Source organism: Cynoglossus semilaevis, chromosome 6 (genome assembly GCF_000523025.1).
Source record: "Cynoglossus semilaevis isolate Cse_v1.0 chromosome 6, Cse_v1.0, whole genome shotgun sequence".
NCBI lineage: Eukaryota > Metazoa > Chordata > Actinopteri > Pleuronectiformes > Cynoglossidae > Cynoglossus > Cynoglossus semilaevis.
The window spans coordinates 11,952,533-11,978,706 of record NC_024312.1 but is presented as its reverse complement, the minus strand read 5'-3'; the positions used below and the strand labels follow the sequence as shown (position 1 = coordinate 11,978,706).

At 39.5% G+C, this 26,174-nt stretch overlaps 3 protein-coding genes and 1 long non-coding RNA gene across 4 annotated transcripts in view; 3 read left to right on the top strand and 1 right to left on the bottom strand.

The window, feature by feature from the left end:
• The window catches only part of LOC103380172 (leucine-rich repeat-containing protein 17-like), a 7,610-nt gene extending 7,088 nt beyond the window's left edge, over positions 1 to 522 (top strand). The window contains exon 8 of the mRNA XM_008312009.3: positions 4 to 522. Coding sequence (XP_008310231.1) covers positions 4 to 186 — 183 coding nt within the window. The 3' untranslated portion in view covers positions 187 to 522. The remainder of the gene's footprint in view (positions 1 to 3) is intronic.
• Positions 1 to 26,174, bottom strand: part of LOC107988669 (uncharacterized) — a 73,393-nt gene that overhangs the window by 26,098 nt on the left and 21,121 nt on the right. The gene's annotated exons all lie outside the window — the stretch shown is intronic.
• Positions 3,522 to 6,463, top strand: armc10 (armadillo repeat containing 10). Its single transcript, XM_008312010.3, has 6 exons — positions 3,522 to 4,043; positions 4,308 to 4,453; positions 4,597 to 4,731; positions 4,829 to 5,005; positions 5,188 to 5,259; positions 5,377 to 6,463. The coding sequence occupies exons 1-6, from the start codon at positions 3,782 to 3,784 to the stop codon at positions 5,626 to 5,628; spliced, it is 1,044 nt and encodes a 347-aa protein (XP_008310232.1). The 5' UTR covers positions 3,522 to 3,781; the 3' UTR covers positions 5,629 to 6,463.
• On the top strand, positions 7,557 to 25,788 carry LOC103380174 (DENN domain-containing protein 5B-like). Its single transcript, XM_008312012.3, has 21 exons — positions 7,557 to 7,890; positions 13,479 to 13,588; positions 14,610 to 15,324; positions 16,076 to 16,263; positions 17,413 to 17,907; positions 17,988 to 18,216; positions 18,802 to 18,952; positions 19,266 to 19,356; positions 19,450 to 19,569; positions 19,980 to 20,132; positions 20,240 to 20,318; positions 20,415 to 20,481; positions 20,862 to 20,990; positions 21,082 to 21,203; positions 21,390 to 21,535; positions 21,623 to 21,741; positions 22,563 to 22,747; positions 22,925 to 23,007; positions 23,410 to 23,536; positions 24,022 to 24,193; positions 24,594 to 25,788. Exons 1-21 carry the CDS (start codon positions 7,776 to 7,778, stop codon positions 24,775 to 24,777), a joined length of 3,780 nt encoding a protein of 1,259 aa, XP_008310234.1. The 5' UTR covers positions 7,557 to 7,775; the 3' UTR covers positions 24,778 to 25,788.

Sequence of the window (26,174 nt, the reverse complement as noted above, 5' to 3'; positions counted from 1 at the left end):
CAGCATTATGTACATTCCTACAACAGAGGGTGTCCAAAGGATCGGCAGCAGAATAAGGGAGATCAAGATACAACAGACCCGGAGTTGTGGAATACACCGATGGAGGCTCAGGGGGAGGTGGAAGAGGAGCTGGAGCCCAGTCACTTGAGGGTACCACAGAAGTACCAGATCATAAGACTGTCCTGAAATCTGACCGTCTAAAAGGTTTTGGATGCTCTTGGTCTTTTTTTACCCTTCAGTATAGTATATAGTCTGTATCAGATGGAGTAACTATGTGTTGCAGTGCTGCTTTTGCATTTGTCTGTTTGTATACTCAGAATATATGATTTGTTGACTTAGAGGATGTCCGTTATTCAGATATTTGAAAGCATTTTCAGTGTGTTTTTGATGTGGTACACATATGAAACTTAAGTTCAAACCTAATTACGCGATGCATGTAAAGGATCAAGGCCATGCGATTCCCATGTTAACAAACAAATTATTGTTTGGTTAATAAACAGATATTCAGACTATGCTATTCAATTTCAAGTGTGCTCAAGATATCATTACAAGTGCTGTGCAACATCATCTGCATTTATTTTCTTTCACGCCCCCCCTTGGGGACAGAAATGTTTTAATTTTACCAACCCGACCCACACCCTTGCGAATTGAAATACTATTGAGAACCTGATAACGTATATTTGTATCTGTACAAACCACTGTATGAGCTGCTGCCACCTAGTGACTGGAGGCTTGTTATCAGCCCCGCCCCCCCCGGCCAGCCCCAGCATTTGAGCAGTAATGATATAGGTAGATCAAATTAGATGGGTCATTTCAATAGTAGCTCCCTAGCCAAAAAATTATGGACACCACTGTAGTAACGTATTCCTGACAACATTATAAAATGACTGAAGTTACATAACGGCTTTAAAGAAAATGACATTTACTGTGTTTTCAGTTCTGACAAATATTTCTCACAAACAACAACTCTCTTTGTATAGGCGGAGACATTCTCCAACTTAACTCAGTTTATTAGCTTCCATATATTTTGTCATTTTCTTTACATAACTATTTTAACAGGTTTTTGAACTTGATGCCATTTTATATCCAATTACATTGACATTCAATAAATCTTAGGTATCAACCAGGGGTCAATGCAATCCCCCTTCTTGGAACTACTTTTTTGAAACATTGAGCTCACATGCCTGTGTGTCACGTGTGAAGCCAAAAATGGGATTGTCACGTACTCCCTCGGTACTCAATTATTACATAACTAGGCTCACTTTGAACATGTCTGGTCCACCTCAGTGTTAAAAAGTGTTTATCATCTTACACTGGTACAACCAGACTTTTTTTTTTTCTGGTACAGCGATTCAGGAAACAGTGAACCAGAAGCCCTTTTTCTCCAAACATAGTCATGTTGGAGCGCTATTTATCTGAAGGTGTTGGACAGAAACTGCATCACAAACAAAGCCACTCCTGCACTTACTCTGTGTTACATGTACGTCCTTAAGAAACAGGGATTCTAACTGATAAATTAAAGTTTTAAACATGCCGGCATTAAAGTTTTAATTACTGTATATTTTATAATTATTACCATGGATTAACCTGAACACCCGAACCTCCCACAAAAAGCCAAATAAAACAGACAAACAACAAACAGAGCAGAAGGAACACATTACTGTATAGGCTTCATTTATCAGATTCTTATAATTGTTAAGTTAAGTCAAAAATCACCAACTAAGTCTATAAAAAATGACATCTTTACTACAGTGACTTTCCTTTCTTATTCTTTCTAGTAGAGCCAAACCACTGAGTTTAATGCTGAGCGTACAAGGACAGAGTGAGTCAGAGGAGTGGGCGTACACAGTGGTGTTAAGAGGAAAGACTTTCAGTTTGGACACATTTCTTAAGTACAGTGTTTGTTTCCCCTGGAAAACATGTAAAGGCCACCACATGTAAAAACATTCAGTTCACGTTGGTTTTAAACTCTCAGGATTACTAGTTATTGCCTCAGCTTTGTCTCCCCCCTTGGTCTTCCATCCACTAATCCACTGAGCAGCTGTTAAAATGGTGTGACAGACACGAACCACAATCAGCAACACTGTAATAACATACTGGTAGGGAAAAATTATTATTTTTGTATTATACTAATTGAAGTTCTACTAATTTTGAATCATGAGTTCCTCACCAATTACCGTAACAATGTTTCAGACTATTATCCGTATTTTGAATTTATATCTAAAGCATAATTACCGTTTATTTGTGGGATTAAACAGATTAATAATAAACGTTCAGGAGATTCACAGTGTGAGTCTTTGCAACCCACAATGGCTGCCACACAGGAGGTGCTGTTGGGTATGTGGCTTTGCAATGCAGTTTTATTGGAGCATCACTCATTTACCTAATTATCTTTCCTAATAGCAGTTGGCTGTAATCACTACACCGCATCCAGGTGGAATCAGAATCCTTTATCACTGAGGATACAATGATACCATCTTAGTTTTGGGAATCAAGGCCTGGGGGCATTTGCAAATGGGTTTGTTATTATTTGGCCATTTGTAGAGAATATAAAAAGCTCCTTTTAAACACACTCAGCCCAGGAACTAAGCAATTGACTTCCTCTGCTTTAAAGATCTATACATACATTAATGCACTTATCAAAACACAGGCATAAACCAGCTCAAATCTTGATCTATTAGAAGTCAAATAAATAATTTAGACAAATGTTTCCATTGATTTGTTTCAACCACTGCTAATATATGATAAATATTAGCACACTGATGGATAGATTGGATGGATAGATCGTTAGATAGACAGATCGATAGATCGATAGATAGATAGATAAGTACTTCCGCCACCATGTGGCTCTTCATAGAAAAGTATCCTGAAGATTTTCTAGAATAAAAAGGGAAACCCCCGCAGATCACGGTTTAAATATAAATGGGTAGAAATGTGTTTTAAATATAACAATGGTTCCATGCCAGCTTAAAGCCATTGTTTCCTGGCTGGAAAACGAACTGTTTCAGTGGTCAGCAAAAACTGACTTATTGTTAGATCAATAATGTGATGAACAAACCGCATCTTTCTGAAACACAGGTCAGATGAAACCATTTGTGTTGAAATGGTATCGTGTTTTTAAGTGTTTGATACATTTGGATATAGCGACACCTGCCGGCCACCCTTTTCTAAACCGATCTTAGGGACGGACAACTTTTAGATTTATACTATTCAACGGCAAATTCCTACAGGTCACAAATTTGATCAAGTAACACTTGGGTCTTCCAGCAGAAAAGTAAAAATCTTGAAAATTACAGGCATCAGCCCTCCCACCTTCAAACCTCTCATTTAAATTAGTAACTCACCAGCGTTATTTGTTGGACAACAACGACTCAGTCTTTATGTGAACATGTTTAAAGCTTTTTGCGTTTGATATTTTTCTATGAAATGCAAGCCACATTTGAAAGTACGTTTACGAGTTCATACAAAGTAAAGAGACGTACAGAAAGCCATTGTTTTGTGCTCGACCAATCACTGTATAATCGATTTTAATTGGCCAGTGAGAGGTGCCCGGAAACACTGAGCACAACATTGATGACAACATTAACTTCTCCGTTTTCTTTGCTTGGTGTACTGAACAATGAAGCCGTTTGAAATACTTAACCTGTTTGTTTTGGATATTTCTGTTGATTCGTGTTCGAAAACGATCGATTTAAGCAAAAGCGGTTCATTCCTAGCGCTTTAGAAAGTCTACAGCCTGCCGTTAGCTGTTAGCCGTTAGCATAGATCTGCTCACTAGGACATGGGAGACAGCAGCGTCACTCCTAGGCTCGGCAGCCTGAAAGCTCTGCTTGGAATCGTCGCCGGAGCTGGAGCTTCCTATGGGATTTACAAACTTATCAGTAGACATAGCATCAAGAAGAACAAGAAAAGTGTGACTAGTGAAAGTGCAGGTGACAGGATAAGCAGTCAGCCCAGTGACTCTGTTATGCAACCGGGCAGCCTGCTGGCCAGAGTGTCCGGAATGCAAGTTATCTGTCCACAACGCTCAGATGCTTCATCTAGTAAGAACGTAACCATACTATTCAATGAGCCATACGCAACAATCTGCATACGTCATAAGAGAAAAATATATTATACATATATATAATGTGTATACACTACTGTGACCACCAAATACATTTTGATAAAACTTGGCAAATTAAAATGCTTGGCAAATAAAAAATATCAGTTCTAATAAATAGTAAGCAATTACCACGTCTTTTTTAAAAAAATTGTAAATCTTAAAGCTGTGTCAGGAGGTTAAGAGGTTTTCCTTGTGTTCGTAGGGGAAATCACTCATCAGTCCCCCAGCAACATGGAGCCCAAGCACCTGAAAATGTTGCTGTTATGTCTGCAGAGCAGCAATAACACATCAGAAAGATGTAAGATTCTTCTGACGCTGGGAAACTCTGCTGCCTTCACCTCTAATCAGGTACAGTTCATTTGTTGGTAGTTCTGCTAGTTCTCAGTTGGATTTTGACCATATGATTTTTGACAAGAGTCTGTTTGTAGTATATTATTATTTGTCAGTTATCTCTCACTCACTGTCAAATTCTTCACTCTCTTTCTCTACAGAACCTAATCCGGGAATCTGATGGTATTCCTATCATCGCTGGTTTCCTGTGCGATCCTGAACCAGATGTTCGAGTGCAGACTCTGAACGCTTTAAACAACCTTTGTATGAACATCCAAAATCAGGAGCAACTAACGGTCTGTTATCATTCTTTCTCAAATTAATAGTGCATTATAATGTGTCTATGCCACTTTTTTTGGATAGCCGTGTTTCTCTAAATGCTGTTTCTTTTAGGTGTATGTGCCACAAGTGCTGGAACTGATTGAAATGTCACAAATGAACTCTGACCTTCAGCTGAGTGCCCTCAGACTTTTGACAAACCTCTCAGTCACAGACAAACACCAACATCTGCTGAAACAATCAGTCACTCTTTTACTGTCTCTGCTCGTTGTGGGCAGTGAAGCATTGCAGGTTTGTAAACGATTTCACGGTGCCTTACATTTCTATGATGATACAAAATAACAATAATGTGATACTTGGAATAGATTTGAAGAAATAAAAAAAACAAGTTGCAAAATGAAACATGTTAGGATCCTAATCTCGCAAAATGAAACATGTTAGGATCCTAATGGTAAACTCTCTTTGTTTTTTAGGTGCAGGCGTTGAAGGTCCTTGTAAATTTGTCCTCAAATCCAGATATGATGGATGACATTGTTCAAGCTCAGGTAGAATTAAAGAAGTTAAAAGTATAGTTCTTATTGTAGAAATGCTCAATGAGCCATATTTTGTTGTAAAACTATTGTGACGTTGCTCTAAGTTTCGCTGTGTGCTTCATGCCCAAGGCTCCAGCATCTGTCCTGCTGCTGTTTGACGCCAAAACGGCTCAGCCCGTGCTCCTGAGACTGCTGACGTTTGCAGGGAATTTGAAGGCCTGGAGACCCTCGTCCCAGGTGGCAGATGAACTGAGAAGAAGGCGGGATTGTCTTTTCAGAGTCCTGTTGGATGAATCCTCTCAGCTTCACAGTAAATTGGTCCAGCTACTTTCACATCCTGATGGAGAGGTCAAGGCTCAGGTGGCCCGGATCTTGACATAGACATGTTGGTGTCTCTGCCCTCCCCACGCCCCTTCATGTTTGGATCCTTATTTCTTTTGTTGAAGTTTTTCAGCAGTTTTACATCACCATCTATTTTAGCATATTTTCCAGTTATACACATACATGATAAATGGGGGAAACTAGGGAGGAAGTAAGCGAATATAATCAAAGATCAAAATAAACTTTTCCCTCTTTTTCTTTTCTGTCAATATATCAGTTTTGATTGACTGTGCCATTCTATCCAGAGAACTGCAATCCTTTATTCTGATTATATTTTACTGGAATCCCAATCCACTGCCATGTTTTTTTTGTATAATTTACAAACTAACAACTCCCCTCCCCTGGTTCACAGTGACACCTACTGGTAGAGCAGAGAGGGATTCTTGATTTGCAAGTATTCGATCCATAGTAACGGGCTGTCATACTACAGCTCTAATACTTAGTACCTAGTGTACCATGCCATATAACGTCAAATTTCATTGATATGTTGGATTTCAGTGGTCTATGTATTTTAGTTTCTGTATTTATTTTACAAAAGAAACATGATATCAGGAAAACCAAAGTAAAGTTTAATTTTCTAAAAAGAAAACTGCCTTCCCTGGGTTCATAATTGTAATCGGGTATCTCTCTGTAATCTCTGTCCATGGACAGAGTCCTTCACAACTGCCATTCAATGTCTCATCTGGTCCAAAAAATATGTACAAAGTTCTAGAGCAGGCATGGGCAAACTGGGGGTCGGATGCGGCCCATTTAGCTTTTTTTTCCAAATTATATTTATTTATATTATAAATAAATCCCTGCCTTTTCCCTGCAATAGCCAAGTTTCCCCAATAGATGGCATAGAACATGATAAAAGCATTTTAGCATTTTAGCTTTAATGCAAGACTTTTACATGTCATTTATCTTAATTCACATGAACGCTCCATCTATCTGCTCCTGACCCGGCCCCCCTGTTCAATTTTAGGACAATTGTGGCCCGCGAGTCAAAAACTTTGCCCACGCCTTCTCTAGAGATTAGCTGAAGTTAGCACAGGAAGAGGATGTCAGCACTGAAGCAATTGTTTTCCAGACAGCTATTATTAACAGAGCAGATGTTTACATTAAAAGAGGCTGGAAATGTTGTGTTTCAAAATAAGCTTTTGGACAACGATTGGAAACCTTACCGTGTTAAGATATGTAGATGAATACACGTTTTAGTCAGAGGACTGAAACTGGACCCTGCAACTCACTTTTGATGCAACTTCAAAATGGTGTTGAGGATTATCACAGAATGTAGATTTACTGCAAGAATGTAAACCTAGAAAAACTGATCCAGACATATACAAATGTTGCACTCTTAATGTTTGGAAACTGACTTTTAACCTAAAACCTAAATAATTCTCAGGCAACCTGCTTTGTAGTTTGTTTATGGTTTTCATATTGACTGGATACTTATATTTAATGATGGACTTTGCCTTTTAAAATGTGACGTTTTCTGTTCAATAAAATATATTGATATACACTGCCTTCTTAAAGTAGTTGTTGTATTTGACCTCCCATATTTTAAAGCGTAGACTGAAAGGCCGGAGACCAAGAAGAGAAGCAGAAAACTCCAAGCCAGAGTTAGCTACATGAGACATAGACAAACTGTAGAAACGTAACCCGTACTGAAGCCATATCCTGTGGTCAGAGGAGACCAAACTAGAACTACTGTCATAAAAATTGCATTAGGAAAGTATTTAACCCAAAGAACACTGCCCCCATAGTGAAAGGTGAATTTTGGAGTTCAATCCTCCGAAAACAATAATCAAATTACCATACTTTGTAGGTTCGTGAACATATATATATATAATATATATATATATAAAGCTCTTTCTAAAAAGGGAAGTTATGTCCATCACCAGTGTTGTATTAAACGAGGTTGATGATGCATTTGGGTCCTTTGTCTCCCTCCCTCTTCCTTCCTCCCTCAGGCTCACTCACAGCCTCCTCCCCCCTCTGATCACACCGGATGACCACGGTTGGTTCATCACCGACTCCCTCAGACAGACATCGCAGATCAGTGACTGCACGCGAGCGGGACCAGAGAAATACTTGGACGTCAGCTATGAACACCGGCGACGGCCGTTAGAGCCAAACGTAGCCGTGACACCGGAGCAGCGTCGAGGATGAGCAGCACCTCAGCGTCCAGTGGGTCCACGGCCTCTTCCTGCCGTTTCGCCCACTATTTTGTTGTGTGTGGCGTGGACGCGGACACGGGCCTGGAGCCGAACGATGAAGCAGGTTAGATAGTCCACAAAACACGGAGGGGAATAGACAAATGTCGTGACATATAAATTCGCGCGTTTCACAAATCAAGTCATTTTTTAAATGGGTTTTACTCGACATCGTTTTCAGCTGCTTAAATGGAAAACATATATCGATACATTATCTTCTTAAATGGTTGTTGACAATACAACAAGACTAATTTGTCTGCGTAGACATACGTTATGTATTTAAATTATTTCGATTTTTGTAAAAAAAAAATAATCAAAAATTCAAATGGTCATTGTTAAATAACGTCGCATTAGTCAGATATTTTTTAATATTGACGTGAACCTTTCTCCAGACAAACGTGAAAACAGCCTTCATTTCTGGGTGGGAAAGAAACCACATCTGCATAAAAACAAAAGAACCGATAATTACCGTTCAAATAGAAGCTGTTTAAATTAAATTATTTTTTACACTATATTGTTTTATGTTTTCATAGGTTCTGCTTCCATTTGGGAGAAATACACCAGAAATTATTTTCTACGCTATCATCCAAGAATATTGTTTTGTATTAGAGCTACCATAATATATCAGTATTTATTCACCAAATCAGAACATTTTGTTTGTTTGTTCATTTATTTATGAACCCAAAATTATTTTGGTTAAACGATGTAGTATGACCTGTAGTTCTTTCTGACACGGAAGTATCTTTGTTTTCTTAGATATAATTTTAAGGTTTGACAATATCTGATCACCACCTGATCACACTGCCATCTGATGTTTTTGAACAAGAATTAATAACCTAAACAATACATAAATCAATAATAAATAACTGTTCTTTTATTGTGGCCCAAATATATTATATCTACTACAGTCAGTACATCTAGTGTTGCCGTTTTCTGCAAGTCATTCACTGCTACACGTTGAATAAATGTGCAAAACAAGCAGGACATAGTGGTCACACTGGGATTAGCAATGTAGCATGCGAGGGTCAACAACACTCTGCAGGCGGGACAGTGACATCAGTGAGCTCGGCATCAGGAGGTTTGCTGCTGTGCTGCTGTGATGTGGGGGTTGCCATGGAGAGGACATCTGCATTGATGCTTCCTTGTCTGAGAGGCTTGTGGTATTTTTTATTTATAGCAGCTTGTGGTTTTAGAGAAGGAGATGAGAGTCACTGGTTCTTTCTCCCAAGGTGAGGACAGACATTTGTCCCCGTGTGTTGTTTGGAACCTTTTTGCAGGTGCACAATTTCAGCACTATCTGACATTACTTCCAGCTTTAACTTGAAATGATAAAATATTTAAAGTCACATTTAGATTTGACTGTTTCTAAATTCCTGGTGAATGATGATGTTTACAATGTGACTATAAAGCACAGGGGTCACCAACCTTTCTGAAACTAAGAGCTACTTCAGGGGCACTTCGTAATACGAAGAGCTACTTGTTTGATACAGACGTCCAGAACAATGTGATAATAAAACGTTGTAGGACATACAATAGCAGATGGTCTTCTTAACATGGTCATTGCACCCATTTGAATATCACTGCAAGTGGAACTGATTCAAAAAGCACAATAACAGTAACATTTTTGACTTGTTGACTAGTTTTACTGTATTTTCAGAACATAGGCTACCAGATGCCCCCGAGCCTAAAGGTAGCATAAAGATGCAGTTGAAGGTTACAATATCCAAGGTGTTAAATATAAAAGTCTGTAAAATTTGAATCTGGATTGCAGTGTACCTCACCTTGGTGTACATTAGGGCAAATTTGCAAAAACAAAGAGTTTTCTTTTTTAGCAATGAATGTAGCCTGGGCTCTGTTGAAAATAACTGTCCTTTTTGATACTAACATGAAACCCCTTTGATGGCTGGACCCTGAAGTGAGGGAGCAGCACTGTTGGCCAGTGTGTGTGATCTCTACCAATCTGCTTATGTAACATCGGGTCATCTAAACCCCTCCGCAGCAGTGGGGGCTCTGCTCTTCTCTCTCTGTTGTTCTCTGGCCTCGTTTGTATTGTATTTGGTGACGTGCTGTCAGGCACTAGAAACTGTGTCTCTTTTTTTACATGGAAGTTGTACAATATCGCTGTGTGTTGAGCGTAATTAGTGCATGTCACAGACACAACCTGCTCATGCTTGGTTCTCAATGCATGCCATTGTCTTTTCGGCAGCCGAATGGAATATCACGTGACACTCTGTGTTCAGACGGCTGAGGCTTCAGTGTTGCTTCAGACCTAGGCAGTGTCAGAGGGAATGACATCAGCTGAGGGCAGTCACTCCCTGACAGAACAGTTGAGAAGCATCTTTATGATGTTGATGCCTTTTCACCAATAGGAATCTTAACATTTCATGCTATACAGGTATACAGTAATACCTTGAGATACCACCATAATCCGTTCCAGGACTGAGCTTGTAACTCAAGGTCCTTGTATCTCAAATCCCTTTTTCCCATAAGAATGTGTTTGTAAAAGATCATGCTGCTAGTCACTACACAACAGTCTCTGCAAGTTCAGTAGGTTTCCATCAATTATTGTATTTAAATCATATATATTTTAAATTAGGGGAGCCCATTTTTAGCATGTGTCGATTACCAGGCTTTAGTGTCATTCCTGGGTATTCTGCAGCGTGTCACTATCGGGGTATTTATAATTTTCCTAATAAACTTTGGATGATGAAACCTAAATGCACGATCACAGTAATTTAAACAGAGGTGATTAATTATAGGAATTTCTGCTTTGCCGTTAATACCAGCTGAGATTCACTGTAATTTTAACATTGGACCTCATCCACTCATGTAGAGATGTGATGAATGAGACGTCCAGTGAATTTGAAAGATGTGGCTCCACAGTTGCCCTGATGAAATGCTCTCGTGCAGTGATTAAAGGTCACTTAAAGCAATAAATCTCTGTGATGAAATTGTAAACGGCAAAAAACACAAATTTAAACACGAGGGCAAGTCAAAAAGTTTTAAGGATAAAATATGCTTTTAGTCCCTAAAACATTCAGATACAGCTCTCAGGTGATTTACTTTACTGATAATACCATAAAGATTCTTTCCCCAGACAATTTTATTTTATAGTGGTTGTCTGTTCTTGAAAAATGAAGAAATTAAAATTTCCCAAAATATTGCTGGGACAAAGTCCAAAGTAGAGCAAATGTAAATAAGGCTAACATTTTCAGCTGACACTGCTGGCAAATCCCATAGAGGATGTGGTAACCATAGCAACTAAACATCTCTGACTTCAAGTACTAACGCTTGTGTCCTCAACGGATAACATTGGCTTCTTCCTCCACTATTGCCAGTCTGCGACTAGCTTGACTCAGTTTAATATTAAATCCCTGGTACCGCCTCCAACACGGTTTCCTTTAATGAGGTCACTTTCTGTCGTCTGTCGTTAAATACGAACTCTGATGATTCATGAAGGATATGAAAAGTGAGCTACACAGCAAAAGCAGTAACATTTGTATATGCTAATTTGTAGATATTTTAACACCTTTCTTCAGGCTACATTTGACCGTCATTATAATTTACAGCGGGGTTGCTGCTGAAAGAAAGAATGAGAAAAATCATGTTCACCCTGTTACTATGGCAATGAGCATAAACCAGTGAAAGCTCTCAGCAGTGCAAATAGTCATTCCTGTCTCCAACACGTGAGTTCTTAATTTCAAGGTAGATACGTCCGACCACTGGACGAGAACTTCATATTTACATAAAATAATTTTATGTCATGACCTTCAGATCAGTTCTCCCTCTCTTGTAAAACTGTATTGATTCATGCATCCATCTTTTATCTACCACTTATCCCTTTGCAGAGTTCTGGGTTGGGGTGCTGTAGCTAATCCCAATTGTCCATTGGCGAGGACGGGGTACACCCTGGACAGCTTTACAGATTTAGAAGTTGGAAAATAGCAACAGAATTACTTTACATTTCAGAAAGCAGATTAATTGGTTTGAGTGGCACCCAACTAACAGTTAATGATCATTATAGCATGTCTCAAGGTGGTCTTCCAGACCAGGTTGTCCTCAACCACCTGTCTCCTGACCTGTACCACACCATAGCTCATTTGGTACCAGATTTAAACACACTCCCATTGTTTTCATTCACTTTCTTCATTTAAAGATAATTCGGCGATATTTTTCACAATAATACATCTTTCAAATTCCAATGCAAACAGGATAAAGTCTAAAATATGTCTCAGTTTGAGAATACACAGCCACTGTATATCAATTTCTGTCGACCACATAGATTTATAAACAGGACAGAGTAGAGTCAGGATGACCGCAATTCATCTCTTTGGAATTTGCTAAACCAGCTTCCCCATGAGGACCTGGACGATCTAGCTTTTTATAGATCTATGGTCTACGGTACCTCTGACTTTCACTCTTGTTGCTATATTGTCAAATATGACATAATAGCATTCTCGACTCACTATATCCAGACCAGTGTTTCCCCAATGTATGTAATGAAATATAATGATCTCCTACTTGAATTGAAGAAAGATACACATAAAGATCTTGTTCAGCAACCCTAAGTCTCTCACTATTATATTCTAGGAGAGTATTTAAATGTTCTGCCCATCACACAGACTAACAAAGACAAAATATTTGCAGCAAATATTAGTGATGCACCGAAACTAATTCTTGACCAAAACCAAAAATGAGGAAACCAAGGCGGAAAACCAAAACACTGAAAGAAATGATTATGCCAATTATTAGTACCATTGCATGTATGGCTATGACTGTGTACTAAACCTCAATGAAATCAAGACACTGCAGTTGCATACATTAATCATGAATACATAATAAATTAATAATTGTCAAAATAATTCATTGTCAAATGTCTAGCAGAGAAATAAAATCAACTGCCTACCTATAACTATTATTATTCGAGGAGCTCTCTGTCTCACAGAACATATCAGACATCGAGGGTCCCCGCCCCTCATCTGGCACACTGCTCTCCTTCTCCTGCTCTGTGCACTTCTCAGTCTCCAAGCGGGTTCACCGCATCCATTGCAGCCTGGTTCATTTTTCTCGTGAGCGCTGCTTTAATCCTGCATCCAAGTAATGATCTCTATAATGCGGATAAAGTACAGTTGCGACGAGATGCGCATACATCTCAGTGAAACGCGTGCCGTTCTTGAAATTTCAGCATAACACGTGTTGCACATCGCTATCCGTGGGTTTTTCTCAGATATATTGAAATACGTCGACAGACATGGTACTTTCAGACAAGCCCGTGCTGGCTGCGGTTTTTTCGCTTGCATCATCATAATTTCCTGTTTCATCCGTGTTGTTTCTGTATTAAGTTTTTCAGCTGAAAACCAAAAATGTACTTTACGGCCGGAAATTTTAGTAAATACACTTTTCTCATGTTTTTTTTTACAGAGATCAGTGATGGTAATTGTGTTGAAAATTACTCTTTTAACTCTGAGCTGTAAAGTAAACTGTGGCATTAACACTGTGTTGTGAAACAGTGTGTCACGTTATGCCTTTTCTATTCATTGAAATCTGCTGTCAGTTGGATTTTTGTCCTCTGTCGTGATGTTTGTCATTCTGCGCTGATGTGGGTTGATGTTTTTTTTCTACTTATGTGATGTCGTCATTCTCTCTGTCTCTCAGGTGAAAGCTTTGAACAAAGCCCCATTCGACGATCCTTCAAGTCCAAGGTTCTGGTGCACTACCCCGAAAACACGGACAAAAACCCTTTTAATAAAACTGCTATCAACATGGTGAGATGTTCTACTTCACATTGGTGCTAAATTACTTTTAGCAGTTTAGGTTTAGCACAGTAGCCATAAAATAATTCTCATCCTAAAAATGTTAAGATTATTAGTGATTATAAGCAGCAATAGAGATATCTATTTAAATTTAAATTTCATAAATTGCCATTCATGTTGTGTTGCAGTTTGGATCATTTTGTATTGTCAACACGGGCTGTTGAATTTTTTCTCAGAATTTAAAAGGGCTTTCCCTGTTTGTCGTACTATTTTTAAACTAAATAATTAAAAATAATAAAACAATGGAATTATTGCAGAAGAAAAGAAAGAAACTGAGGAATGTAGATCAACTCTAAACTGATGACATAGCTCACATGTGTCAAACTCAGGCCCAGGGGCAAATCAGGCTCAGAGTATAATTATAATTGACCGAGATTGTATCAAATGTGTACCAGAGTCGGTCCGCCAGTATACTGTATAGCCTCTATATACTGTATAGCCTCTATATACTGTATAGCCCGTATATGTTGGCAGTTTATGCAGTATTAGCGGTGTATGTGCTATGTTATAGGACCTACATTTTGTTTTGTTTTTTTGTTGTTGGCTGGTTTTTGTTGTTGTTTGTGTTTATAATATTTAGCTTGGGTTGTTCCAAATTCAATGTTTACGCAAAACTAAAACTTGGTTCCTTATGAAAAAAAATTGACATTACATCTGGAGAGAAGGGAAAACATGCACAATTGTGATCTTTTTTTGGCGAATTTTTCAAAAAATATTAAGTTTGGCCGATGACTTCATCCCAGTTTTTAGTTTTGGCCCACTGTGAATTTGAGTTTGACACTTCATTTCTGAAGGGAACTCCCAAGGAATTAATAAAATTCTATCGCTACGTATGAGATTTATTACTTGTAATACTAAATCCTAACAGTCTTATAAATGAATTGGTCTTGTATATAAAAATGTAATTTACAAAATGTATCACAATTTAAACCTTTTCTTTTTGTTTTCCTTTCTCTTTTCACACTTGTTTTAGCTCTGTATGCCGCGGGGTCTGTCCTTCCGCACTCAGGCAGACAAACTGGATTCTCAGTTTCACTCCTTCACATTTTCCCCCGATGATGGTTCACGCACCTACGGCTTTGTCCACACGTTCTACGAGGAGGTGACGGACCCTAATATCATTACCGCTATGCAGACTCTCTGTCAAATGCACCACGTGGAGCACCAGTCCTCCTCCTCTGCCTCCTCTCCCTCTTGCTCAACATCATCTTCCACCTCACCCTGCTCCTCCAGCATGGACTCTCTTGTGAGCAGTTTGGAAGAATCAGATGTTGAGTCTTTGGCTGGAATCCCTGGTTGCCTGGGCTGCGTAGGCTCTTTTGACCTAGTGCGTGACAAGCTGTATGTGTCCAAAGCCCTCTGCCTCCTGACGCCACTCCCGTTCCTTCAGGCTTCGCGACAGTTCCTCTCTCAGCTTCACCAAGCTGTGACATCACACGTTGCTCCACCTCTTCCTCTGGAGAGCTACATCCATAATGTCCTTTACGAGGTTCCGTTGCCTCCACCTGGCAAGTCACTCAGATTCCATGGTGTTCAACGCCCGATCATGTGCCAGCGCCCTGGTCCGGGAGAACTTCCTCTGGCAGAGTATTCTCTGGGAGAAGCCTTCTCCCTCCTGGGTGTCAGCAACATGGTTCAACTGCTGACTTGTGCTTTTTTGGAGACACAGCTACTATTGTTCTCTCAAGGTAAACAGATTAGCTTGACATTTTTTGAAAAATTAAAAGAGGACCTCTCATTTTTTAATTAGGTCGTGAAGAAGTTTGAAGGTGAGATCATTAGTCGTTTTATGAGAGTGGTACTTAATTATTTTCTATCATGCCCCCCCTTGGGGACAGAAATGTTTTCACACACACCCATCCCACCCCCGGCAAATTGAAATACTATTTTGAACCTGATAACATGTATATTTGTATCTGTACAAACCACTGCATGAGTTGCTGCCACCTACTGACTAGAGGCTTGTTATCATCAAGCATTACAGCAGTGGTACACTTATGTCCAGCGTGCAGTATTCCATTGGAAGCCCCTCACACCCCCTCTGGCACCTCACCGCGCCCCTCCAAAGGGCCCGCCCCAGTATTTGAGAAGTACTGTTTTATAACAAAACAAATACAGAGGGTGCTCGGTTTACGACGTCCTTGACTTTCATCTTTTCGCTGTTACATTGTCACTAGATGTATGTGATAATACACTCAACTCACAATACGATTCACTTTTTTTTTTTGATCACGATACGATTTTAACATTTTTCTGTTTGGGAAAAACAGCAAGATGTTTACTTTCTGGAGATGTTACTTTTCAGGAATTGAAGAACTGAAAAAATTCGGAATCAGCCTTTTTCCTGTAGTTGCTGCTCAGCCTGAACTCATATATTTGAATATGTACGGCTTACACTAATGTTCCAGTTTCCTCCTTCCTGCCATGCTTTTTCACCAGACTACCAGCGGTTGATGACAGTGGCGGAGTGCGTCACCACACTACTGTTTCCGTTCCAGTGGCAGCACATCTACCTGCCTATTGTCTCTGGGCCATTGTTCCATCTCCTGGACGCACCAGTGCCCTTCCTGATGGGGCTTCAGCGCAGAGATGGGATGCAGCGCTCTTCTATTCACCTTCCACATGAGGTGCGACATTAAAAAAAACTAGTTTTTTTGTCTTGTTTACGTTATACCCACTCTCTCCTGTCTGAGAGCTTTTGTTGGTCTCTTATTTTACTGACGATTTGTTTCCTCCTGTCCTATTTGGGATGGTTCCTCCTCTCAGATCTGTGCACCCCCTTTAAAACCCTGTCCCACAATCGAGAACACATTATTCCGCATAAAAATCTCACTCCTTGAAGTCGCTTTGTCCCAGAAAACAGGCAGCAGAAAAAAAACGCTTCAGGGAGATAAAAGCATAGACACAGAGGCTCCGGAATATAAACACTTACTGAATTATTAATGACAGTGAGTTTGTCAATTTGAAGGAAATAGGACATATGCACATCGGTTAAAATTTATCACAAGAACACAAACTACTTTTTTTTTTGGTTAAAACAAAACAGTGTTGTATTTGTGGATAGATTTCAGTCTGCAAAAAAATACACAGAAATCTATCTTTATCTGAGCAGTTCCTCAGATGATTTATTATCCTCACCATTGTTGTTCGTCATTAATGCTAATACTATTTTGTCTTTATCTTTAAACACACTTTAAAACGAAGACCTTGTTAGTACCAAATGTCCAAGAAAATTGACCTCTTTCTACTTCACAGATCACGTCACAGGTTCCCATGAGGCCTAGTGTAAACTGACTCTTAAGGTCACTTACTACTACTGCTGACTTTACTGTTGCTGCTGCTGCTGAAGCACTACCTAAAAACAAACACAGATTTACGACAGGGTGCGGCTGTAGAAATCCAAAACAAAGGAGCGATATTTTGAAGATTAGAAAATAAAGTTAATATTAGAAAAATCATTTTATTTTAACACAAAATAGAGTATTCAAGGCTAGCCAGTTTTGAACTAAGTCTATTAATGTTAATGTGTAAGGGTGCACTCCTCGGGATTCTATGGCTAGTTTGAGTGCAGTGTACTGGGTCGGGCACACTTACTTGCTGTGGTAGAGTTGGAAAAGGTGGGCTGTGTTATGTGTGGGACTTGGAGGTGTAAGGGTCTGGGGGGCAACTGGCTCTACAGTGAATACACTCTAAGAACAGGGGTGAAAAAACATCAACTCTACTCTTGCTTTTGATTTGTCGTCTAATGAAACTGTTTGTCCCATGCTTCTCCACAGGCAAACCTGTGTTTTGTAGACATTGACAACCAGTGCATTGAAGTCCCAGAAGATCTGCCTTTGTTTCCAGACCAAACTGAGCTCATCCAGGAACTGAGTGAGGTTCTACAAAAATTTGGATTTTTTACCACCAAACCTAAAACCATCACCACCTCCATCTCTCCCTGCAAGGAAGATCTGGTCCTTGAGGATTTGATGGAGGACAGAAGAAATGGAAACCTTGGAGGAGAGGAGCTGGCAGTTTTGGAAAGGCTACAAGCTCTTGCACGAGGCTGTGGTGGAGGCCCAGTGTCAGACGGTGAGAAGACGCTGAGACGTGTGTTTGAAGAGCAGGAGGAAATGCTGAGGGCTGCTAAACTGAACATTCACCTGAGGGAGGTGTTTGCCGGACGTCTAGCCACAATGTTCGGAAGGTACGAGGAGTTCGTCATTCATACCGCTTTGGATCTGGACTCTTGGCTAAGCAACAGAGAGGGGATGTTGAGCTTCGATAAGGTCAGTGGACCTCAGCGCGCAAAGTTTGGAGCAGTTTTTCTATCTTAAATTCATTCATGTATGTCTTTATAATTTTTCAGGGCTCCTTCCTCTCGGTTCAACCTACAACCCACTTGCGTTTCTTATCTCGGTTCGTGGAAACATCCATGTTTTCATCTTTCGTGGAGGGAAAAGTAATATCATGCTGGGCCGACAGAGATCCACTGCAGCAGATGTTTGACGATCGGCTGGAAAAAGAGCGGCTGTGTGAGACAGACAAGGATTCACAGAACTGTCACCCCAGGAGAAATTTCACACTCTGTGATTCAGGTACTGTTTGTTTACTTGGATGTGGATTGGATTAGAGGGGTGTCAAAGTCATTTTGGTTCAGGGGCAGCATACAACCTGATTAGATGTGAAGTGGGCCAGACCAGTACAATCATAACATAATTAAACTAATTCAACAATTTAATATTATTAGGTGAAAGATTGAGATTTATATAATATTTCTTTTTGTCACATATTTACATCTGGATGTTAAGTGATATATGTATATGTATATATATATATATATATAATGGTTAAATATATATTTATATATATATATATATATATATATAAAATATATCACCATAAACTACATTTGACCCATAGCAATATCAATTTAAATCTATTTTAAAAATTATTTTTTAAAGGTGAGGATTGGGTCTAGTAGGACTGCAAAGAATACTTACAAAATGATGACTCATGTCAATCAAAATGTGACGTATAATTAAAAAATGAAAAACAGGTGTAAAAGAATTACTGTAAAATAAGCTTCACAATAGTATTTATCCTTTAGTCCATTTTTTAGGCTCTTGATCATAAATAATTATAATCACAGCTTGACTGTAAATGTGTGTTTATGTCTGCAGCCCAGGCAACTGAGTGCCGACTGCTGAAGGCTGACCACACAGCGATACACCCCCACCTGCTGGACATGAGGATTGGCCAGGGTCGCCACCACCCTGGACACTTCCCCAGACTACAGGCTGATGTGCTCGCACAAGGACAAAACACCAACAAGTGAGTTTCTGTTCAGTGCTCATCACTAGGCTAACAATAAATGTCATTCTCAACCAAAGGCAGGCTACTGGTGGCTAACTCACAGAGATGTATGCACTCTTTCAGTGGTACCAATACTAGTTTACTCATTGTAATTACAATAAAGTATATGTGTATATATATGTGGGTGTTTTTTTTTTTTTTTTACATAAATATTTTACAACTTCCCCAGTGTGTGCGCAGTAAAGTTCAATCTGATCTAATACGTAACTCAGTAAGTGTACATTAGAACCTCACACCGTGTGTGAATTTATGTTTTGTTTTGGTTGAACAGACGGTCGAGTCGTGTGACAGCGTCGCGCAAGGCTGAGCCTAGAAGATCAACGACAAATGATCACTCAGGAGCAGACACTGGACAGAGACAAGTACCTTTCCATAAACAAACGCACACCCGGTTGCTCCCAAGGACTCCAGGAAGCTTTTACCACAGATACTTTGTCTTTCTGTCTGTTTAACAGAAGCACACATTCACAAGGAACCACCTTCACCAGTCCACGCTACTCGACCCGTCACCACAAGCTGTCTCTCAGACTCACAGAGAGTTTGTTGACGTGTTGTTGAGCGAGTGCCGCCTGAAGGTAACTGCAGTCCCACTGTGTATGGTGATAGTGATGGTGTTGTCATTGAAGCTATTTAGAATCTCACTTTCAAGGTCTTGTATTGATCTGATTTAAAGTAATACCGTGGAGCTAACAGCAGTAGCTCTTTGGTTGCAGCCTCGTTTCTTCATCTACCCTTTATGAGGAGTTCCCTAAGAATGGATGATTCAAAACAATTCCCTATCTATTTCAAAAAAGAACTCAAAAGTTTGAAGCAAAAAAATAATTGTTAATAATAAAGTAAAGTATAAAGTGAACGATGACCTTACTCTATATGCTTTTAAACTCTGGGAGAAAAACAGAGGACCTGGAGAAAACCCACGAAATAATATAGTATAAATAATTATAATAACATATAATAACACAAGTTCTGTATTCTGACACCATAGACTAAACGGATGCTGATGGAGAGGATGGGGAAAGAAAGTGTGGAGCTCGGCCCGGGAGAGGCCAACATCACGGGTCTGCAGGAGAACACCCTCATTCATGGCTTGTGTGACTTACTGGAGAGAACCTGGGGTCATGGTCTGCAGCTTAAACAGGTCAGAGCTCATTAGTCACACAGGTGAACTACAGCGCTATTGACTGAACCTGCACTCTTGTGTGAACACAGAGAAATGACACTGTGATCTCTGTGTAATTCATTCAGGGGAAGTCTGCTCTCTGGTCCCATCTCCTACACTACCAGACAGCCCAGGGGAAGACGGAGGTGCCAGCAGAGTCTTCAGGTCAGGACACAGCACATCTGTTGAAGTGTTTTTCTTCAGCAAATACTTTTGCTAAATGTCAACTAATCATTGCTTTTAAAATGGCTGCTTTTGTAGGATCAGAGCAGAAAACAGACGATGAAGGTGCGCTGCCCATGAAAGGATTCTTAATAGAGGATATGAGGTAAGCACAGCAGGCGTATAAGTATCATACTGTATGTACACTATCTGTGGACTCCACCACCAGAAGGACAGGTTTAGGTAAAGTTTTAATAGAGAAGGGCATTTTGCTGCTGGGGCTCATATGAAAACCTCATTTTAGACCAACTAAAGTGAAATTTAAAAGAAACTAATTCTAATTCTACTAATTTTGTGGTCCAGTGTTTGTTGCTCCATGTTTAGTTAGCTAATAATTTGCAAAATGTATGTAATGTATGTAAGTCCCACTGATATTGATTTTTTTTGTAAGGCAACAAACTTGCCACACACTGGTGTAACAACTGGTATATATAGGTACATAAGAGGTTGATGTCGACTTCTCTGGTCTGTTTGTTACTCTTCTAGGTTTATTCAGACCATGAGTAAAGGGATGTCTGAGTTGGCTCAGGCCCGAGCCTGGATTCATCTGGGCCTGGAGAAGAAGTCACTTTCCCAGCACCTGAAAGAACTCCTATCAAACCAGAAACTGCTCAAGTCAGAAACTAAGCCACGTTTACAGCATTGTATTTATGTTTTCAGCCATAACTTCAAACGTTCTAACATATCTTTTCTTCTCTCCTGACAGGCAGCTGTATAAGCCGCATGCTTTCTTGCTGTGTGAGGAAGAGAGGGAGCAGTTTTTGTTCCACTTGCTATCTCTCAACACTGTGGATTACCTCTGTTTTACTCACATCTTTACCTCCATCAGTGAGTTGAATCCTATCAAAATAAAAGTCTGTGGCCTGTTGTATACTTCCCAACACAACAAAAGACACTAAAAACTCTTCACCGTTGCCTCATGGTTTCACAAATTACCTCCTTCCTTCTGCACAAATACAAATAAAATTTGTATATAATCTATTAAACTGCTTTTTTCTACTATTTATTGTACAGGTATTCCATACCGTGTTGTGATTATTCCCATGAAGAAGCTGAGCATTGCCATGGCAACTGTTAACCCCTGGGTGTGTGTGTCAGGAGAACTGGGGGATTCAGGAATAAGACAAATGCCAAAAAACACACAAGAGATGTTTTTCCAGGTCAACTTAACACATCAACAATATTACACAATAAATGAAGGAAGGAAAAAAGAGTCCTCACACTGTGGTCTGTACTTCATTTTACAGTGCAAGAACCTGGGCAGACTGAGCACTCTGCAGCTGGGGCAGGAAAACTCTGGTTTGCTGGCCAAGTGTCTGATTGACTGTGTGATGGTGTACAATGAGATCACTGGACACACCTACAGGTGAGACCACCACATCTGACCGTGGCCTTACACTCTGTGATCATGCGTATTAGCAGCAGTAAAATATAGTTGATGTACTACATAAGTAGTTTGTTTAGTACCTCGAAGGAGACAAAGATGCTGAAGGAACCTTTGTCTTCTATGAATGATGTGGTAAATAATAAGTGCCTTCACTAATAAAAATACTGTAATTTCTGGACTACAAGCCGCTACTTTATGGACACGCTTTGAACCCTGTACAACCCCAATGATGCGGCTAATTTATAGATTTTTACAGACTAGCAAAAGAGCCCCAGCTTGGGCTGTGTATTCCAACTACGTTCGGGGCTCCAAAGCAGAAAAGAGTTAACCAAGATGTGTAACCAGTCGTGTTACAGGCACTGTTCAGAAAAAGGCTTTTATTTAAATAAAAGTGTAATATCACATTATAACGTGGACACCTGCGGCTTATAGAGAAGTGTGGCCTATATATGTACAATTATTTTTTTTATTTAGTGGGTGGGGCTTATATTCAGGTGCGTTCAATAGTCTGGTTATTTTGGTTGTCTGTTCAAATAAAAGCCAAAAGGAACCAGAACTGATACAAATGATTTTCTCTTGGACAAAATGGGGACTGAAAGTATAGCTATAATAAATACATAAATAAATATAAAATGCACAAATATCCTGTGAAATCTATATTTCATCCATACGTCATAAGCACAGCATGAACTAATGTCATTAGTTTATGACATGTACTGTATGGAAGAATGAAAGCTATCAATCGATCCATCTATCAGTCTGCCTTATATAAATCATTTTTGTGTCCTGTGTCCACATAGATTTCCCTGTGGTCGATGGCTGGGGAAAGGTGTGGGTGACGGAAGCTTGGAAAGAGTTCTCATTGGTCAACTGGTGACACCTGGCGCAGAGGAGGACTCAGGGAGGTGGTCAGCAACACCTCCAGAACTGGCCTCTCCGTCTCAGGGTGTACGGACAATGCTGGGATCACTCAGCTGCCGAGGCAGTATGTGATGTCAAATTTCCCATTCTTGCATACAATAGCTGACCTAGTTGTCAGCGAGCTGAGCATGCACACAGACTCTTCTCCTATATCATCATTTCTAGTTCATTCTCTGTTCCCATTACCTTGTGTTTGTCCTTGTGTTACTATTTTTTTATTGTCCTTCATTTGTTTTGTCAGGACTGCTGTCTGTTGAGGTACAAGAGAGCATGAGGGAGGCAGCCAATAATCTGGTTAAACACTTCCACAAGCCTGAACAAGAGGTACATACCTCCCGCCGCCAAATCCCCCCCACTCCATCCCTGCGACCCACACCCCCACGAATGTAAATACTATTGAGAACCTGATAACACGTATATTTCTGTACAAAACACTGTATGAGTTGCTACCACCTAGTGACCGGCACCTCACCACGCCCCACTGTTTGAGAAGTACTATCTATTTGACCTAAGCCTAGGAGAATGATTGAGGCAGTGTTTTGTACATATAAAAATATACATGTTATCAGGTTCTCAATAGTATTTTAATTTACATGGGGTGTGGGTCGGGGGGAGGGAGGACGTGAAAACAAGGTGGGCGAGACAGAAATTAAATTGAGAACCACTACCTTATAGTATCTCTGTTAAATCCCTGTTTTAATTTGTTTGGGTTTTTTTTTTTTTCAGAGAGGAAACCTGACGGTCTTGTTGTGTGGTGAAGGAGGGCTGGTGCTGTCTTTGGAAAGTTTTCTCCAGCATGGCTTCAAATCTAACCGACTTTTCCAAAGAAATGTGTTTGTTTGGGACTTTATTGGTAGGTGGTATGACCTCACGATGGTTTAGCTAAGGGGTGCCCAATAAGTAGATCAGGATCTACCAGTAGATCTCAAAGGAAGTGCTGGTAGATCCTGAGCAATTATATTAAAAAAAAAACTATTTTAAATGATAGATTTAATTCTATTTTAAGGTGCTAATCACTAGAGCTAAAGTAAGGACCTTAGAAGTATTGAGTCAGACGGTATTGTGCCATAAAACTACAGCCATTTAATCAAAGTAGTAAATATATATTTAGAGTTTTCAATGTAGGTAGATTACTTCACCCGTGTCACTTGAAAAGTAGCTCCCAAGCTGAAAAAGTGTGGACACCCCAGTTTAGATCATTAAAGGTTTAGTTATATTCAGCGGTCTGATTCTTGCCAATATCTAGTGAAACTAAAAGTGACTTGTGTCAAATTACCAACTTTTTAATCTAGGTCATTGCATTTATACAATGTGCTAATACTATGACAACTATTACAGAGAAGGCCGTGGTTTTCTTGGAGGTTGATCAGATGAGTGACCTGCAGGATTCAGCAATCATAAAGGCTCCTGCATGCGTCTCACTGTGTCACTACGTCAATGCCATCAACGCCTCGCCAAGGAACATTGGAAAGGAGGGGAAATTTCAGCTGTTTGTCTGCCTGGGAATCAGGTGAGATATCTCATTAGCATGATGTTACAGGACGCAAACTGTCAGTCCTGAATTATTATGACGCTGCTTGTACTGTGATATACACATGTGAGGGGGGAAAGAAGAGGACTGTCAAGCTCTTTGAGTAGTCATCAATACTGGCACAGGTACAGATAAATATGTCACGACCAGGACATATAATGTAAATAAAACACCTCAAAAACTGTAATTCAACATTATGTCATTTGCTCGTGGTGAAGTGGTGAGTTTACAGGAGTTGCAGATGAGAGTGAACAACCTTAGTTTTTGCCCGAAACACGTCACAAGAGAACCAAGTTTTTTTAACTCATTAATTATGTGTACTTTGTTCATTAAAAAAAAATTACATAGCAGAGAATAATTGATGTGCTTCTTTTGACAGGGACCGGCTTCTGTCTCAGTGGCTCCCCCTCTTGGCGGAGTGTCCACTGACGGCTCGGACTTATGAGGAGGGTGCTCTGCTGAGGGAGGGTGCAGCTGTGCACTCCCTGACCCGCATCCTTCACACACTAAATGACTTCACCATCACCCTGGAGACGGCGCTGATCAAAGGGGTTGATCTCTGACACACTCTGACACTCTGACATACTCTGAAAAAACACAACTTCAACGCTGAAACATTCAGCTCTCTCTACATTTACACAGGCGCAAATTATCAACTGATCATAGAAAGTAAAAAGTACAGTGACTGAAGCATTGTCAACTGTAAACATATCACCTTGTTCATGACTGTAAGAATCAAACATAATTTCTTTTAGGTTTAGAAGACACAGTCTGATGTTTGTGAAGCATCAACACCATTACAATAATTTCCACGAGGGACAAAAATTAATCTATTCACCCTATCTGAATATTTTCTCCACTTAGATCTTTTCTTGTACCTGACGCTTTGTCAAGTTCATCTCGCCTAATACTACTGCATTGCTTGCACTTGAACTTCACACAAACACATGCATGGTCAAAATCATTTTTGTTTGTTTTCTGTCAGATGTTAAAAAAAATAATGTGAACGTATAAATAATACTCTGGTAATAAGTTACAAAAATGTTTAGTTACCCCACTCTTTCTGTGGAGTTTCTGGCCTGGAACATTCTTTTGTTCTTTGGAATCACACACTGCAGAGGGTTCTATATGTATAATTTAAACGCTGTGCTTCTCCTTCCCCTCCCTTTCCACCACTGTAAATATTATGCTTCATTAGATCTTTGATAGAGTTGTGACCCTCTGTTCTCATAGCATACCTACTGTATATGTCATATTTGTCAGCATGATGTTTTTTGTTGTTGTTGTTACTTTGCTACACAATAGATTCCTTTACTGATTCACTTCATTGACTTTAACTGATAATCACCTTGGCTTTTTGGAAAGTTGTCTTATTGTCTTTGCAAAACATGACAGCACAGCACAGACTCTTAAAAATAAAAGATATTATGTTTATTCCCAAATAACGGTTCATATGTTTCCTTTACTCTCCCGTGAAATTCACCAAGCCTTTGTTAATATTTAGGAACAGTTTAGAGAAAGCAATAAAGAGTTGTTATTTATGAAATGTGTCATTAAATATGAAATGATTATGATCAACCTGTTGGTGTCTTTCTTCTTTTAACCTGCAGATCAAAACAGTGAATTTGGTTAATTGTTTAATTTGGATTTGCAATTTAAAGACGGCTAAAGATTACGGCTTATTACATATTTTGTTTTTTTCACATATTTACTTTTATATTACATACTTTGACATATTTGCTTTGAAAATGTGGATGTTTTGAAACAAAAAAAACAGTTGAACTGAATCATATTGTGCCATATAGCTACAGTTATATAAGCAACATATGTATAAATAAAGTATATTCAGTTCATATTAATAAAAATATATTTAATATTATCAACGTAGACAGACCACTTAGTTGTGGTCATTTGTAAAAGTAGCTCCCAAGCCAACAGTGTGGACACTCATGCTCTAGTA